This window comes from Myotis daubentonii, chromosome 13 (assembly GCF_963259705.1).
Source record: "Myotis daubentonii chromosome 13, mMyoDau2.1, whole genome shotgun sequence".
Taxonomy (NCBI): domain Eukaryota; kingdom Metazoa; phylum Chordata; class Mammalia; order Chiroptera; family Vespertilionidae; genus Myotis; species Myotis daubentonii.
Window position 1 is genome coordinate 45,124,780 of NC_081852.1, and position 16,835 is coordinate 45,141,614.

At 43.0% G+C, this 16,835-nt stretch overlaps 2 protein-coding genes across 7 annotated transcripts in view; one reads left to right on the top strand and one right to left on the bottom strand.

Annotated features, from left to right (window-relative positions):
* DNMBP (dynamin binding protein) overlaps positions 1–16,835 on the bottom strand; it is a 94,241-nt gene that overhangs the window by 24,119 nt on the left and 53,287 nt on the right. For 4 of the 6 annotated variants that reach the window (XM_059661092.1, XM_059661088.1, XM_059661089.1 and 1 more), the window contains 2 exons: positions 2,910–3,103; positions 1,188–1,283 (listed from right to left, as the gene is read on the bottom strand). In XM_059661092.1, coding sequence (XP_059517075.1) covers positions 1,188–1,283; positions 2,910–3,103 — 290 coding nt within the window. Of the gene's footprint in view, positions 1–1,183; positions 1,284–2,909; positions 3,104–16,835 lie in introns of all 6 variants that reach the window. The other 2 variants (XM_059661091.1, XM_059661094.1) reach the window with 1 other exon arrangement.
* LOC132214241 (histone lysine acetyltransferase CREBBP-like) overlaps positions 1–16,835 on the top strand; it is a 390,706-nt gene that overhangs the window by 3,899 nt on the left and 369,972 nt on the right. The gene's annotated exons all lie outside the window — the stretch shown is intronic.

Sequence of the window (16,835 nt, forward strand, 5' to 3'; positions counted from 1 at the left end):
CCCTAGATTACCTTGATTTTTGCTGAGTTCCCCCTCTTTCCTAGTCATTAAGACTGCTTGGAAGGTACAGTGTTGAGAGCGAAAAAGACTTAGTGTAAGGCAGTTTGATTTGTATGCTGCCACTGGTATAATTTTTAAAAACATGGATGGTGAACCAAGGTAGAAAAATATATATGTAATTGCTGATATATAATAAACTATTCCTGGAAGGAGATGTAAGACAACTAGTAACACTGGTTGCTTCGGTTTGAAAAGAGCTGAGTACTGGGGGACGGGTAGGATACTTTTCATTAGTTCTTTGTACCTTTCTGACTGTGTGCCATGTGAATGTAATTAAAATAAGTTAAATTTAAAATGTTAAAATAAATCAAATTTAACCAAAATAAAAATTTGCTTATGCAATTCATGTCAATCTGCCATTTGCTAGTGGCTCAACAAAGCTTTAATTTCTCTTTCTCTGACTTCTCAGAACTGTCCCTTGTCAGATGTTCCAAATCTAATCCTTTATTAATCCCCCAGTGAATGTACTGCCTGGCCTTCTGGTTGACCAAGACTGAAGCCCCCAGCATGGTGCTCTCATATAGTCCCGCTCCACCTCACGCACATGGCCACTGCAGGCTGTCCCTCACCTGTACAGCTAACACTCCTGCCAAGGTCCTGAACTATTCCGTCCCGAGGCCCTCTCCTCGGAACACTATCCTCTGTGTACCTTCAGCACATCACACTCTGCTACCCAATTCCTGCTCGTCTTGGGAAAAGAAGTGGAAGGGAAGTAGGAAAAATAAACATAGTTGATATCTTATAGGGGTGAGATTATGGATATTTTGCTTTAATTTCCTGTTTCACTGTTGTCATATTATATGGATAGTAAAATAAATTAGGAGAAAAATACATTCTGATATTTTCTATTTTATTCGTGCAACCCACTAAATTGACCTCATGATCCGCTATCAGGTTGCAACCGTCAGTCTAAAAAACATCCCAGTCAGTAATAGCTAAAATTTATTCTATTGCTAAGATCCGGTATCACTTCAAAGTAGGCTGCAGATAAAAGGAGAAGCTGAGGGCCAAACAACCTCTGAACTAAGTAATTAAAACTTCGTTTCTTAGCAAGGCCCTTCTCCTCCTGCCTTCTACCCATGAAGTTGAAAAAAAAAAAAAAAGTTGCTTCTGGAGCTCATACCTACAGCATCGCTGATTTCCAGATCGGCCAATAATTGTTTTGAGACCTTTATCACCATCTGCATATTTCCAAAAAGTCCCTCAAAATCAATGTTTGGTATCTGAGAAAGGGAAACAAACATAAAGATTCACACAAAAGAATGAAATTAATAGCATATCATTCACATTAGAAACACCTCTTCAAGTATGATACAAAAATTGTTCAAGGTCAGTCAGGCCAGTGTGGCTCAGTGGTTGAGTGTCAACCCATGAACCAAAAGGTCACTGGTTTGATTCCCGGTCAGGGCACATGTCAGGGTTTTGAGCTCTATCCCAGTGAAGGGGAGGGGCGCAGGGGGGAGAAGGAGGGCATGCAGGAGGCAGCCAATCAATGTTTCTCTCTCATTGATGTCTCTATCTCCCTCTCCCTTCTTCTCTCTCTTTCTCTCTCTCTCTCTCTCTCTCAAGTCAATAAAAACATACTTTTAAAAAACTGTTGAAGGTCATTTTCACTCACTCTCACAAAGTTTCCAGAACAGAAACATCCAACATTAGCTTTAGTGTTACCCTTAGTCCTTGATTCAACTATTCTCCCCATTCTCCTCCCCCACTACCTTAGTAAAATGACTGTGGAAACAATTTGGTCTATAATTATACTGGGATTCACATTCCCACCTGGTACCCAAAGCCTAATGGCACTGCCTACTTCCTATAGAACAGTGGTTCTCAACCTTCTGGCCCTTTAAATACAGCTCCTCATGTTGTGGTGAACCCCAACCATAAAATTATTTTCGTTGCTACTTCATAACTGTAATGTTGCTACTGTTATGAATCGTAATGTAAATATCTGATATGCAGGATGGTCTTAGGTGACCCCTGTGAAAGGGTCATTCGACCGCCAAAGGGGTCGCGACCCACAGGTTGAGAACCGCTGCTATAGAAGTTCTTGGAGGTGACTGCTCCAGGAAGACAAACTCAAACCCAGTCCAGCCCTAACCGGTTTGGCTCAGCAGATAGAGCGTCGGCCTGTGGACTCAGGCGTCCCAGGTTCGATTCCGGTCAAGGGCATGTACCTTGGTTGTGGGCACATCCCCAGTGGGAGTGTGCAGGAGGCAGCTGATCGATGTTTCTCTCTCATCGATGTTTCTAACTCTCTATCCCTCTCCCTTTCTCTCTGTAAAAAAAATCAATAAAATATAAGAAAAATAAATAAATAAAATAAAATAAAACAAATCTAATTAAAAAAACAAAAAACAAAACCCAGTCCAGGTGGTCAAGTAACAAGGACTATAAATCCCCAGAAACTGTGGACCTCTTTTTCTGTCTCCAGCATCTAGAAAAGTACCTAACATGATATGCACATGACAGAGAGTTTCCTGAATAAACCTTGTACAATCAAATCAGGTGCTAGAGCCAGGAACCCAATCATCTCCAGACTTCATTATGTTATTATACAACCTTTCCAGGAAAGTGACAATCCAGACTCCCTGGTACTGTTTCCAGGAGCCAAATAAACGTCCTGGGTGTTATTGCAGTAAGTCCGATTAGTTAACAGTGGACTTGATAAGTGACAGGATACTGATGGCTTAAGTTGACACATGTATGTTGGGACCCTTGAATTAAGAGTAGCAGCCACAGCCTTTACTTCCAACCCAATAAATCTCTGTGGTGAAAGCTCCCGTATTCTGATACTTTAGGCGTGGAGAACCGTGTTCAAGGTAAAGCTACCTTGCTCCCACAGTTCCCACCTGTGCCTGCTGCAGGGGTACCATGATCCGCTCAATACACATTTCCAGATCCCGAACGTAGTCTCGTTCCGTCTGATGAAGTTCTTCTACCACCTTGGCTCTCTTCTCCAGCATCCTCTGCTCTGGGTTTTCAGTGGACACAGACCCAGAAACGGCCACCGGAGATGAAGACTGAGAGGAGAGGAGCGTCATTTCTAGAAGGGAAAAGAGAACTGGTCAGCATCTCTCTGTGTGCTAAAGCAGGACTCTTCAACTTCATTAGAAATGAACACAGTCCTTGAGAATCAAAGGCCTCACAGTTGTCAACAATCAGGACATCTGGTCCCACACGTCAGTTCTGATCATGAACAGATGAAGAGCTTAGGAGGCCATTCCTGCAGAGAGAACTTCTCCCATCTGTGTGATACCATTTTTAGAATCTGCCCTTAAAAAAGAGTAGCTGGCGCATTTTATGAGGACAAATCAGTGTCCACAACTTCCTTGGCAAAGAGGTTGAAAGAGCTGCTGTTCACATGAAGAACTGCTTTCATTTAATTAGGTATAAAATCCATCCCATGATCCCAGCAGCAGAAGTACCCAGCTGGAGGTTAAAAACATTGATATGCACATTAAAAACAATGTTATGGGGAACATAATAATGCCAAATAAGGGCAAGACAAGAATTAGACAGAAATGATTCAGCTGAGATCAGGGTGACTGCAGGACCCACTATATTCCAGTCATGTGATGATGGATTAACATTAATATATGATGAAATATGCAAAAATTATTTAGATTCTCCTTATCAAAATATTCTCACAAGCAGGTTTTGTTACTTCAAGTGTCCTAGAAGATACAAATGTACTGTAAACATGAAGTTCTTTAATGGTATTTTTAATTAAATGAATCTTTATAAACCCACACTGCATGATCTAAAAATGAAAACCAATATGATCTTGTAGCTTTTTCATTTACCTGTTACTTAGATACGCATGATGAGAATTATTTATATGAGAGGACATTTGTTCATTAAAATGAACATTAAATACTAAAATAAACAATTTAAAAATTTCCACAGGGAAGCAATCTCTGCTGTGTATTTCAAATTTCTTTAGAACAACTTAAAACAACTACAGATGTGGTAAGTAAATATATTAGTAAGTCTCAGTATAATTACAAAAAATTTTCCCCAGCCTTAAGTTACAAAATACAAGTGTTTAAACTACTTATGAAAACTAGGCTTTCACAACAGATTTTAGTCTCCAAAATTCTTCCCCACTGCCTCTTCTCTAAGAATTTAGGAATTCCTATGTTGAAAAAGTGCAGCCCAGATTCTGATTTCTAAAAACCATTCTGCATTCAAAGGAACCAGAGTTCTATGGAGAAATGACTAAGCCCAGGGTTGGGGCAGGGAAGGTATAAATGAGCCTGAAACATCTTATGGTAGAAAGTAAGGAAGTGCTCAGGAAAATAAGGGGTGCATGTCCAAAGGGGCTCCCACTGGCCAAACTGGTACAATTTGAGTATCAAAATAAATAAACACAGCACTGGATTAAAATCCATTGAATAAAATAAGAATCTATGAATTCATATTGACAGTATGTAAGTACATAAATGAGAGAGAAACCCAATGAGAAAGCTCTATGGTAGAAAAAAATAATGGTAGGGTTTGAAGATGCTCAGGGTATTTGCATAATTTCGAATAAGTTATTAAAAATTACTTAGTAATTACAAAAATGAAAAATAGTGACTATATGGTGGAGAAATGAATAATAAAATCAAAATTCAAATCACTAATAAGGGACAAATAGACATCATATATTTGCATATGTCATATCTGGAAACAACACTATGTCCCTGATGAAGCATCCCAGTTAAAAATGCATAATCTGAAAGGAACCTTGAGGACACATCAGACAAACCCAAACTGAGGATTTGTACTCTTCTAAATGTCACATGAGGAAAGACAAAGAAGGCCTGAGGGATCGTTCACAACCAAGACAACTGAAGAGATGACAAACAGATGTAATGTGTGGTTCCGAACTGGATCCCGCCCTGGGTGGGGGGGAAATTGCTACAAAGGACATGATAGGTCAATTGTTGAAATTGTAATATAAACTATAGATTACAGTTTATTAAATCAATTCAAGATGTCCTGAAATGGCAAATCTATGTGGTCACGTATGAGAATATCCATGTTCACACAAAATAAACACTGAAGCTATTAGTAAGGGACATGGTATACTGGTATGCAACCTACTCTCAAATAGTTCAGTGAAAAAAACCTGTGTGTGTGTGTGTGTGTGTGTGTCCACACATGGAGAGAAAATGAAAACAAAAACATAGCAAAATGTTAAACACTGGTGGATGCGAATAAAGAATAAACATGGCAAATGTTAAACACTGGTGGATTTGAATAAAGAATATATATATATTTGAATAAAGAATATACAGGTACTTTATACTGTTCTTTGCAATTTTCTGTAAATCTGATATTATTCAAAATAAAGATTAGAAAGATAAAATACTTTTCTTGAACTTATATTTGGTAGAATTTAAATTTAAATGCCATAAAACATTGTGTTCATTTCAGGTGTGACAAAATTTAAAACATGTCTTATTTCACCAGAGTGCTAAACTATAGTTCTAAATTAATTGTAGTGTATATAAAATTTATTTTCAGCCCAGTGGTGTTGCTCAGTGGTTGAGCACTGATCTATGAATGAGAAAGTCACAGTTAAGATTCCAGCCAGGGCACATGCCAGGGTTGTGGGCTCAATCCCTGGGGGCGGGGGTGGGGGGAGAGGGGGCATGCAGGAGGCAGATGATCAATGATTCTCTCTCATCATTGATGTTTCTATCTTTCTCTCTCCCTTCCTCTCTGAAATCAATAAAAAATATATATTTCTAAAAATTTATTTTCAATAGGCTTGTTTTAATTTTTGGGGGGCGATTTTAAAGCAATAGAATCTCAGTCCCAAATATCTATCTATATAAAAGGCTAATATGCAAAGTGTCCCCTCGGGAGCTCGACCGAGAGACCAGGAGTTCGATCGCTTGCTATGACGTGCGCTGATCACCAGGAGGTGGCATGGAACGAAGGAAGGCCCTGGCTGGCAGCCGGAAGGCCCCAATTGGCCCTGATCGCTGGCCAGGCCTAGGGACCCTACCCGTGCATGAATTTTGTGCACCGGGCCTCTAGTAGTTTCATAAGTGGCAAGTTGAGAAGAGAAAATCATTTTTGTTTATATAATTTTTCTGAGGTATAATGACATAAAACATTGTGTTCATTTCAGGTGTACAACATAATGATTCAGTATTTGTAAAAGAAACTCGTATTTATACAGGATTGGACAGGAAGAACATTTATTGAATTCCTACCATGTGCCATGTGCTTTGCATATTATGTTCCTGAACTCATTTAATATTCACACCAATACTCTGAAGTAGTATTAGTACTCCCATTTAATGAATAAGAAAACCTCGGCTTTGAGAAGCTGACCTACTTGTCCCAGGTTCTGTAGTGAGTAAGCAGTCTGGAATTTGAATCTAAATATATTTAAATCCAAATGCTATGTTCTTAATTCTGCACCATTTTGCCTCCCTAGCCTGGTACCTCAACTAGAAAAGGCCAGGAACTTATTTGCTTCAAATCTTAAAAAATCCCTGGGAACTATTATCTCCCAGAAATCAAAGTTCTACAAATTAGAGTAGTTGAAAGCATGAAACACCAGCAAGTACTCATCAGTCAGAAGCCAACGACTTACATGGAGACTCAACCATATTTTTATTTGTATCAAAAGAAAGAAAAAGAAATGTTAACACTTCTTTTAAACTACCCGCATGTCTTTATTTGCAGGTGAATTTATAAACTCTTGTACAGCATTTAAAAAACAAAACCAGACACACCTTAGCGTGATTAACACCCCCTGTGGGATGTTTTTTGTTAAATTGCCGTTTCCCGGGCACCACTCGTGAGATTCTGATTCAGCAAATCTGGGTGGGACCCAGGTATCTGCAATCTTAACAAAATCCCAGATGTTTCTGAAGACGCAGATGACCTGCAGGCTCCACACAGGCTAATTAATTCTTAAAGATTAAGTCAAACTAGAAATATCTGGCTTAAAAAGACTCCAAATTTAAAAGACTGTTTTCCCATTATTCCAACTATATCCTAAGAAAAAAGCTTAAAGTACAATTTTAGTATCCAGGACAACCGAGTGCAAGAGAGCAGCCACCCTCCGCCAACTGCGGTGGAGACAGGAGGCTTTGAATCTTGCACTTCTCACTCTTCAGCGGGGGAGGCCCTGGGAAAGCCCGTTTTTACCTCGGGGCCACAGTTCCCTCCTCTGTGAGGTGAGGGTAATAGTGCCCACTCTGTAGAATTGTTGAGGGAACGGAACAAGGTAATAACTCAACGCCAAATGAGCCCTTTTCCCACGATGGGCAGAGAACACCGACTGCACCCGGTGAAGGTAAAACGCACCAAGTGGAAATGCTCCGTTCAGAACCTTAAACTTCACTTTTCTTTAAGAACAGTGAAACCTGGGGTCGAGGAAGCACAGGAGGAAGCTGTGGCCCAGCATCAGCCAATCAATAACACGTGCAGTCCAGTGCCCCTTTCTTCCTGGGGTGGCCTTGCCGTTGAGGGCTGGGGTGGACCGCACAAATTCACTTGTGGTGATAGAACAATTCGTGACGGTTTCTGTCTTTTGTTCCCCTTTCCAGCCCCCTGTGCACTCCCTCCCAGTCCCAACTCCCCTCCTTCTCAAGATACCCCACCTTCTCAGGTTAGTCCTTTGTCACCAGGCTCATTCCTCAGTGTTAGGAAGGGATTGGTTACCCCACAGCCTCCCACCCACACTAGAGTTAAAGAGAAAAGCTACTCACTTCTTTCCCTGCTCTGAAAGTTGGCTCTGTCTTTGATAAAGAAAATCTTGGAATTCCCAGCCTGCTCGCAACCTGCACTTGAGCGAGAAGGAGGCTGACTATTCTACCTTCTTTTGTGTGGACTCCAGCAACCCCGGGAGGTACCTGCAGCGCCCAAAGTCTGACTCCGTGACGCGGTGGGGGTACGGGAGCATCAACGTGTCAGCAGGCAGGCAACGAAGAATCTTCCCAGAGCTGTGGAATGCTCCTAAAGCCCCTAAATCCCCTAAGGCTTTCCCATATTTACATATGAATTGCCCCGAGCCCCCAGGCTATCAGAGCAGGGCCAGTTCTAAAGGATGGAGCTGGAATCCTCGGCTAACTGGACTGAGAAGCAGAAGAGGGGCCTTGCCTTTGCTCAGGCTCAGCACCTTTTCCCTCCTAGCTCTCCTTTCCGCGTGCTGAACAGTCACTCTTCCCCCTCAGGAGCTGTTACCTAAGAATATTCTCTCTTACTGTTCCTTCCCTGGCTAAGTGTGGCTGGGTGGGTGGTCTCTTTAGGGAAGACTTCTGAAGGCCCATCTATCTCTTAGGATGCATAGGAGGCAAAGCTGGAAAGCGGGCAGCAGTTGTCTACTGGGTCTGCACTAGGACCTCCCTGCGGCCCCTCTCCCAGGCCAGGCTTAGCCTCACTCAGCCAAGGGAACGGACCCCCTACTTCAGGAACCTTATCCTAAAGCCATCAGAATGCAGATCTCTCCTCTGGCTGGTCCCAGGGCAGCAGGAAGAGCACAGAGTCATTCACAGGGACTCACAGCTCACACTTAGATTTTAAAAGAAACCGAGGGAAAATGTTGCAGAACAATATGCCATTTTTGGAGACAGATACAGAAAGAGAGAGAGAACGGAAAAGAAAGAAAGAAAAAAAAAAGAAAACTTGCAAAAACCCCCTACATATTTCTATATATATAGGTGTGGGCAAAGGTAGGTTTACAGTTGTAATACAAATAGATAATACAATAATTAATAAAAGTAATAATACAAGAATAAACTCTGTTTCACATATTCACAACTGTAAACCTACGTCTGTCCACCCCATACATATGGTATGATATGTAAGTGTACAGAAAAAGGTCTGGAAGGAGAACACTCCAAACTCATCAGTTTGCCTCAGGGAGGGAACTGGGATTTGGGGTTGAAGGACCAAGGGGGACTTGAGCTGCATCAGTACTTTTTGATCTCACAAGAATTTATTACTGCATTGCCAGTGATTTAAAACAAACTGCCCCTAATTAAGATCCATTTCTATTGGTGAAATTCTAAGCAATCCGAACAAGGATAGCTCTTGGTGAAGAGCCTTTCGTTCCCACTGCTTCTAACATTGCACCATCAACCTGTGAGGCTTTCCTGGGGGGAGGGGGGGGAGCCCCTGTGTTGTTGCTCCCCTCCATCCTTCCAGCTTTAAATTTTAGTTTAAAAAAATAATATTTATATGGCACCTACCATGTACCAAGCACTGTTCTAAGCACTTTACAAATATTAGTTTATTTAATTCTCACAACAACCCTAGTAATGAACCCATTTTACTGATGAGGGATGAAGAGAAATTCAGTAACTGGACCAGTACGTGGAAGACTGGGATTTGAGCCCATGCTGGGCTCCCGACCAATAGCTGTTCTGCCTCCAGGCAAATCATGGGAGTTGTGACCTGGACTTCTACTTGTTTGTGGGTGTGGGTGGCCACCTGGTAGCTAATGATAAAACAGGACGATTCCAAAGCACAACTTGACCTCCGTAGAGCTACAGTTCTCCCACCATTAAGACTGTGAACATTATTTATTTAAACATACATGCGTGTGTTCATATGACTGTAGCTATAAAACCCCACTCAGTGTAATGTAAATAAGCCCTTAGCATAATTGAATCTGTGTAAGTGCCATCACTGTAAATATTTAATAGTATCCCAGATAATTTATGGCAGAAATGATGTGAAATGAAGGGAAAGGCCTTTTTTGTATCATGTCCTTTGATAGGTCTCTCTTACTTCCCCACTGAGCATGTTACTCAGGGACAGGAGAGCCCCCTCAGGAAAGCTCAGCTCCTCCTTGGGAACCGTGAGGAACCTGGCACCCAAAGGGCAGGAAGTAAAAACCTTTAGCACTGTCTCGACTTCTTAAAAGAGAAAAGGTACGCTTTCTAACTGAGGAGTCTACTTTTAGGAATTGATTCTATGTAAATAATTGGATACGTGTACAAAGATGTACATATAGGAATGTTCTTCGTTGTATTAAAAAATGTAGAAACAACCTAAACAGAAACAGCCAAAATTTCTCCCCAAAAGGTCCTGGTTAAATAAATTATGGCATATCTGTGTAATGGAATATGATAATGACCACTGAGATACAGGTTTTTATTTATTAATATGGAACACTGTGTGTTATTAATTAAAAAGCAGTTACCCACAGACAATAGGGAAGGCTTAGGGGGAAGGGAGTGGGAGAGGGCAATGGAGGGAGGGGAAGGGACATATGTAATACTTTCAACAATGAAGATTTTTTTTTTAAATCCGATTACAACATAGTTTATGAAAGAAATGCAATTTTGTTAAAAAGGGGAAAATGCAAATATTTGAAAATGAAAAAGTCTTACAGGTGATAGAAATTCTGATATTTTTTCTTTCTTTTCGCTTACTGCATTTTCTAGTTTTTCTACAGTGAATATGTAATATTGACATAACAAGGAATAATAAAGTAAAAACAGAACATTTGCTGTAAATGACAATGCTCTACTACTAACAGCTCACAATTACCCTGTTAATCCATTTCAAATTCTGTCTTCACTTTTTAATAATCTGAGGTTTCTTTCCTGAGCTAATCCCTTTAGAATGCCGAAGAGAATGAGTAATAAAATGCTGTTGAAATGACAATTTGCTAGTCATATGAGAAAAGCCCAACACAACTGCCTGCTTAACAATCCGTCTAGCAAACCCTGAGAGGAAGCAATCTGTAAATTTGCTCCTCTGCTCCGAACCCACCTGCAGGAATCATAAATCCTGGTTTTCCATATTACCTCATCCCTCCAGCCAGCCCACCCAGCCCCGCCCCCTCTTCCCCTTTTAGCCCCCACACAGCTTCCATTGGGGAAAGTTTGCTCAAGGTAAAACTTTCTGCACTGTGGTCCTGGGTGCTCCCGCCTGACTCACAAACACTCTTCCAGGATCACCAAACTTCAGGTCCTGAATCTCAGCAGCAACTGACAAACTTTCCCTGTGGTTTCCGTCCATTATCTGCCCTGCCTCTTTTGGCAAGTAGCCTGGATATAATCCCTGCTGGGAGGGCCTCCACCTCGGGGAAACCTACCTCAAAGCCTCTAGTTTCCCTCTTCCTCTTCCAGGCGCTAGCCAGAGAGCAAACACGAGTCAAGAGTCTGCAATTTCTGACGCTGCCAGGAGAGCGAGTTTAAAACTAGGATCAACTGAAACCCATTTTGGACCCTCCCCCAAATACACATAAATCCCAGAGATGTGCTGTTGGTGTGCTTAAAGCTGTGAGGTTATTATTATTTCATCTTTTTTTTTTTAAGTGAACTACAGTATAGGTATTTTTTTAATGTTTTCTTTATCTGAAAGAGAAAGGGAGAGGGAGAGAGATAGAAACATCAATGATGAGAGAGAATCTGATCTTGAACAGTGAACGCCTGGTTCATAAGGTCCACAATCAACCACTGAGCCACACCGGCTAGGTTTATTTCATCTTTTGACAGCAGAAGTGAAACTATCGAGAGGGCAAAGACACTTTTTATAAAATAATTAATTAAAAATAAATTATCACTGCTTAAAAACCAAAATTATAATCAACCAATAAAACGCTTTATTTTCTACACACACAGACACACACACCCCTGAAACTATATTGAACAAGTCTCTTGAGGAAAGCTATTATTATTATTATTATTATTATTATCATTTTACAAATGAGGTAATGGGCACAAAACAATGAAATGACTTGCCCGAGACCACACAGCTCACAGCTGCATATTAAAAACCAGCCAGTGCTTTCCATCAAATGCCACATTCTATTCTAGGTTACATGTCTTCTGCATATTTGCATGACCATTCCCAGCATTATATTTTCATATCCTATCTAATGAAAGAGAAACATGGTAATTAGCCATACCTCCGATACCCTTCCCATTGGCTAATCAGGGCGATATGCAAATTAACTGCCAGCCAAGATGGCGGCCGGCAGCCAGGCAGCTTGAAGCGAACATGAGGCTTGCTTGCTTCAGTGACAGAGGACTCCAACGTTCCCCACCTGCCGCTGCCGGCCTCTGAGCTTGCGGTTTGAAACATTGTTACAAATATAGAAGCTAAACAAAACCCCAGAAACCTGCTTTTAGCCAGCCAGGATCTCAGAGCTGGAGTTGAAACCGTGTTTCGATTATAGAACCCAAACAAACCAGATACCTGCTTTCAGCAGCCAAGGCCTAAGAGCTGTAGCCAAGCCTCAGAGCTAAAGCGGCCCAGAATAAAAAAAAAAGAAAAAAGAAAAAAAGGAGCGGTTGGGAGCTTCAGTCACCCACCAGCCTGAAAACAGCCCTCAGCCCCTCACCCAGACTGGCCAGGCACCCCAGTGGGGACCCCCACCCTGAAGGGGGTGTGACCAGCTGCAAACAGCCATCAGCCCCTCCTCCAGGCTGGCCAGGCACCCCAGTGGGGACCCCTACCCTGATCCAGAACACCCTTCAGGGCAAACCAGCCGGCCCCCACCCGTGCACCAGGCCTCTATCCTATATAGTAAAAGGGTAATATGCCTCCCAGCACCAGGATCAGTGGAGCCACAAGGTCTCCCGGCACCGGGATCAGCATGACAGGGGGCAGCGCCCAAACCCCCTGATCGCCCTGCGGCTCTGTGTGTGACAGTGGCGGCGCCCCAACCCCCTGATTGGCCCTGCTCTGTGGGTGATAGAGGGCGACACCCCAACCGCCCCCCACAGGCCCTGCTCTGTGTATGACGGGGTAGAGCCATAACCTCCCTATCGGCCCTGCCCTGAGTGTGACAGGGTGCGGCGCCCCAACCCCCTGATCCGCCCTGTTCTGTGTGACACGGGGCGGTGTCCCAACTCCCCTATCGACCCTACTCTGTGAGTGACAGAGGGGAGCTCCTCAACCCCCTGATCGGCCCTGCTCTGTGCGTGACAGGGTACGGAGCCCCAACCCCCCTGATGGGCCCTGCTCTGTGAGTGACAGGGGGCAGCGCCCCAACCCCCTGATTGGCCCTGCTCTGTGCGTGACAGGGGGTGGCACCGCAACCTCCCCATTGACCCTGCCTTGAGTGTGACAGGGGGCGGTGCCCCAACCCCCCAATCGGCCCTACCCTGAGCGTGACTAGGGGTGGCATCACAACCTCCCAATCCACCCTGTTCTGTGCATGACAGGGGGTGGCACCCCAACTCCCCAATCAGCCCTGCTCTGAGCCTGACCAGGGGCTGCACCTAGGGATTGGGCCTGCCCTCTGCCACCCGGGAGCAGGCCTAAGCCAGCAGGTCATTATCTCCCGAGGGGTCCCAGGCTGTGAGAGGGCACAGGCCGGGATGAGGGACCCCCTTCACCCCCCGAGTGCACAAATTTTTGTGCACCGGGCCTCTAGTTTAATAATAATACTACAGTGATGTTTCGAAATGTGCTTGTCTCTATGGCCCTCCGGCTACTTTTCTAGCCTATTCTATAAAACCAGGCTTTCTTCAGCTTCTAGTAGGTGGTTTACTTTTATTACTTCCATTTGCCCTCATAATACTTTATGTATCTTTTCTAACTGTGCACCAAAATAAGCAGTTTGATCTGAATTATAATCCTGTTCCAAGTTTTAATTACAAAAATGTATAAATACTGAAGTGAGAGCTACCAACAGATGGGGCCGAGATCTACAATGTGGAAATGCCTTCCAAGCTTTCTTCAGTCTCAGGCAAGGCATGCTATCTGTTCGGTGTTCAAGAACAGCAAATCAAGTGGCATTAAACTAGATGGCTTTAAAGTTATTTCCATTTGGCTTAATGAATCTGTGTGAACAAGCAAGTCATAAATTCATAAAACAGAAGAATAATACACAACAACAGTATGGTGATTACCAGAGAGAAAGAGGGTAGGGAGAGATAAAAAAAAAGAAAAAAGAAAAAAAAAAGTAGAGGGGGGATAAATGGTGATAGAAGGAGACTTGCCTTTTTATTAACCAATGTAGCCCCAACAAATTTAAAAAAAAAGAAAATAATATAAAATGGAGTGAAGGGTAAACCCAGTCTCTCAATATAAGGATTATTTCCAAGTGTAATCCAATATTTTTATGGTAAAATCTTATTAAACCTAGGATATAGGTCAGTACTATCTTATTTTCTAGCTGAAACATGGAAAAAAATAAAATCTCCGTGCAAGAGAATATAAGTTGGGTTTTCCCCGGGAACTGTCATACATGCTGTACAGGTTTAAAGGAGCTCTAGCATCCTAACAGTCACTCTTCTCCCCTACATCTCCCTGGCTTCCATTTCTCAGGATATAGGGTATGTGGAGCTGCTTCTAGATCGTGAGAGGGCAGCAGGGATCTAGAACTGGGATCCAGCCCAGCTTCCCCTCCTGTCTCTGTGGTACACAACCTTTGTGGGCCCTTGTTTCCACGTGTGTGTATAATAAAGGGGCTGGACCTCTTTGTTCACTTCCAGGCTCTGAAATCTTACAAGACTTCCCACTTGGGTACGTGACATACTCTCAATTTGGTATCACCACACTAGCCTCTAGTTCCACTAGCATGTGAGGCCTCTTTGGACTCATCTAGGCAGTTAGTCACTTCCTTTCAGTGAGCCCAGAGGACTGGGCACTTGCTGCTATTATGGAACCTAGCACACAGTGTACTTTAAATACTGTTTCCTTATTATTTCTTGGACGTGACGAAGCTTGTCTCTGTACCTTTCTACTCACTTACCGTCCTGTAAGCCCACTAGCCGAAGTCCCTGGATGACTGTTCTCTAAACTTCAGTTCTCAAGGAACAATGCAAAATGATATTACTATTTATCTTTTGATGTACATGGTCTCTGCTCCAAAACAAAATATTGCATTTGACAACAAATATTCATTGAGCACCTACTACCTGCCAAGCACCATGTAAGGGTCTGGAGCTTAGGCTATGGACTTCTCTGCATACCGGATGTGCATCTAATCTACAGTACTTAGCGCAGCAACTGGCACTTAAGTGACAGCTGTTATTAAAACTTAGAATGCCCCGAGCATGGTTGTGATGAAAAACACTACCCAAAGATTTTTTTTAAAGTCATTAAATACCCTAACTTTTGTTTGCCTTAGCTATGTGGCTGCCACAACCCAATAGGGTTAGAACCTACAGCTCTGGGGTAAATCAGGTTTCAGTTTTCCTCTCAGGGGAGCAGGGAATGGGGGAAGGGGGAGGGCTGGAGAGCAGAGGAAACGGAATTCCCTACCTTCAAATCACTGGGGAGGGAACTAGAGGAATTCTACAGTACACTGTTTTTTCTTCTAAGTATTTCTGTGAGGTCAGCAGTAAGTGGAAGCATCTCCATATTTCAATAGATGCTAAAATGCACATTTTTTCACATTGTATGTGTTTTCCAAATAGCAATTTAATAGAAGTATTCTAGTTTAATGAGAAGTCCTCTTTCTTTTTAATGATACATAAAATCATTCCATGTCTTACAATAGGTAGTGCTTTAGGTTTAATGAAATGCAATAGATTTCATCTGTCTGCCCCTCCCAGTTTATGATTAGAAGAAAGGGGTTTCTTGATACCGTGGAATAAGGTCAGCTGTGCAGCCATGGACATAAATGAGCACCTTGCCATTAGAAATGTCTGTATCGGCACTGTAACACCCTTGTGACTCGACAGCCTGATGTTTATGCACAGTGCGGGCACTTCTGGTTTCTCAGGAAATGTCAAACTGATACATGTCGTGGCTTCAGGGGGCGGGGGGGGGGGGGGGGGGGGACGGGTGTCAAGATCCTGAGCTGCCACCCTGACGTCCCACTGAAGGCTAAGCCTGCCTGGGCACTGCAAGTTCGCCGCTTTGACTCACCCCTCCTCCCTCTACACCTGCTAACATCCTCAGGTCCACAGGAAAGAAGATGCCCTACAGGATCGCCTCTTCCTCTCCGACCTCCATTTCTTGCCTGTCTTGAATATCTCTTGCTTTTAGTGAGACCTGGATTCCTCCCAGGCCAATATTCCTTTATTATTGATGAAACATAACATAAAAGTAATTTAGGTAATGGCTTGTAGAGAAAACAGGCAACCTAGCTTCTTGAGACTACAACTCGTGACCCCAATTGGCAAAGTCTTTGAGTTGGATGGAGTCTGCCAGATTGGATCATTCTAACGTCAGAAGAGGAGTGCCTTATTTTCTCTAAAGCTTCAATTATTTCCCAACTCTTAAAGATATATGGCCCTACAATATATTTCCTTTTGCTTCCACATATTTACTCTTTCCCTCTCTTTTGCCTCCTACCCACCCATCTATCTTCAAATAAGGACTGACACCCTGATTTAAAAAAGTAAGCACATAAGGCTTCCAGCCAAGATGGCGAAGTAGATAAACGTTGTGTTCACCTCCCCCAATGACTACATCAAAATTACAACCAGATTATGGAACAATCACCCTTAAAAACCATAGAAAGACTAGCCAAACAGAACTCCTATAACTAAGGATATGAAGAAGCCACATTGAGACTGGTAGGAGGGGCAGAGACACAAATGAACTGGCCCTACACTATCAATTCACTGTTGAGAATTGGGAGGGATATCTTGGCTGTGCAGGTCCCCACTGAAGAAATGGGTCCCAGACCCATACTGGGCTCCTCAGCCCAGAGCATCAGTGGCTGTGAAAATCAGCAGGGACTTAGTCCTGGTGAGATGAAGGGCTGCTGTAGACCCATCCTCCTAAAGGTCCTGAGCACAGACTCACTCACTCACAAACACTTGCCCTAAGCTCCAGTGAAGGGACAGCACAGATTGCAGGCACAGGCAGGCACCCAGCCTGAGTCTCTATTAGCCTGATAACACCAC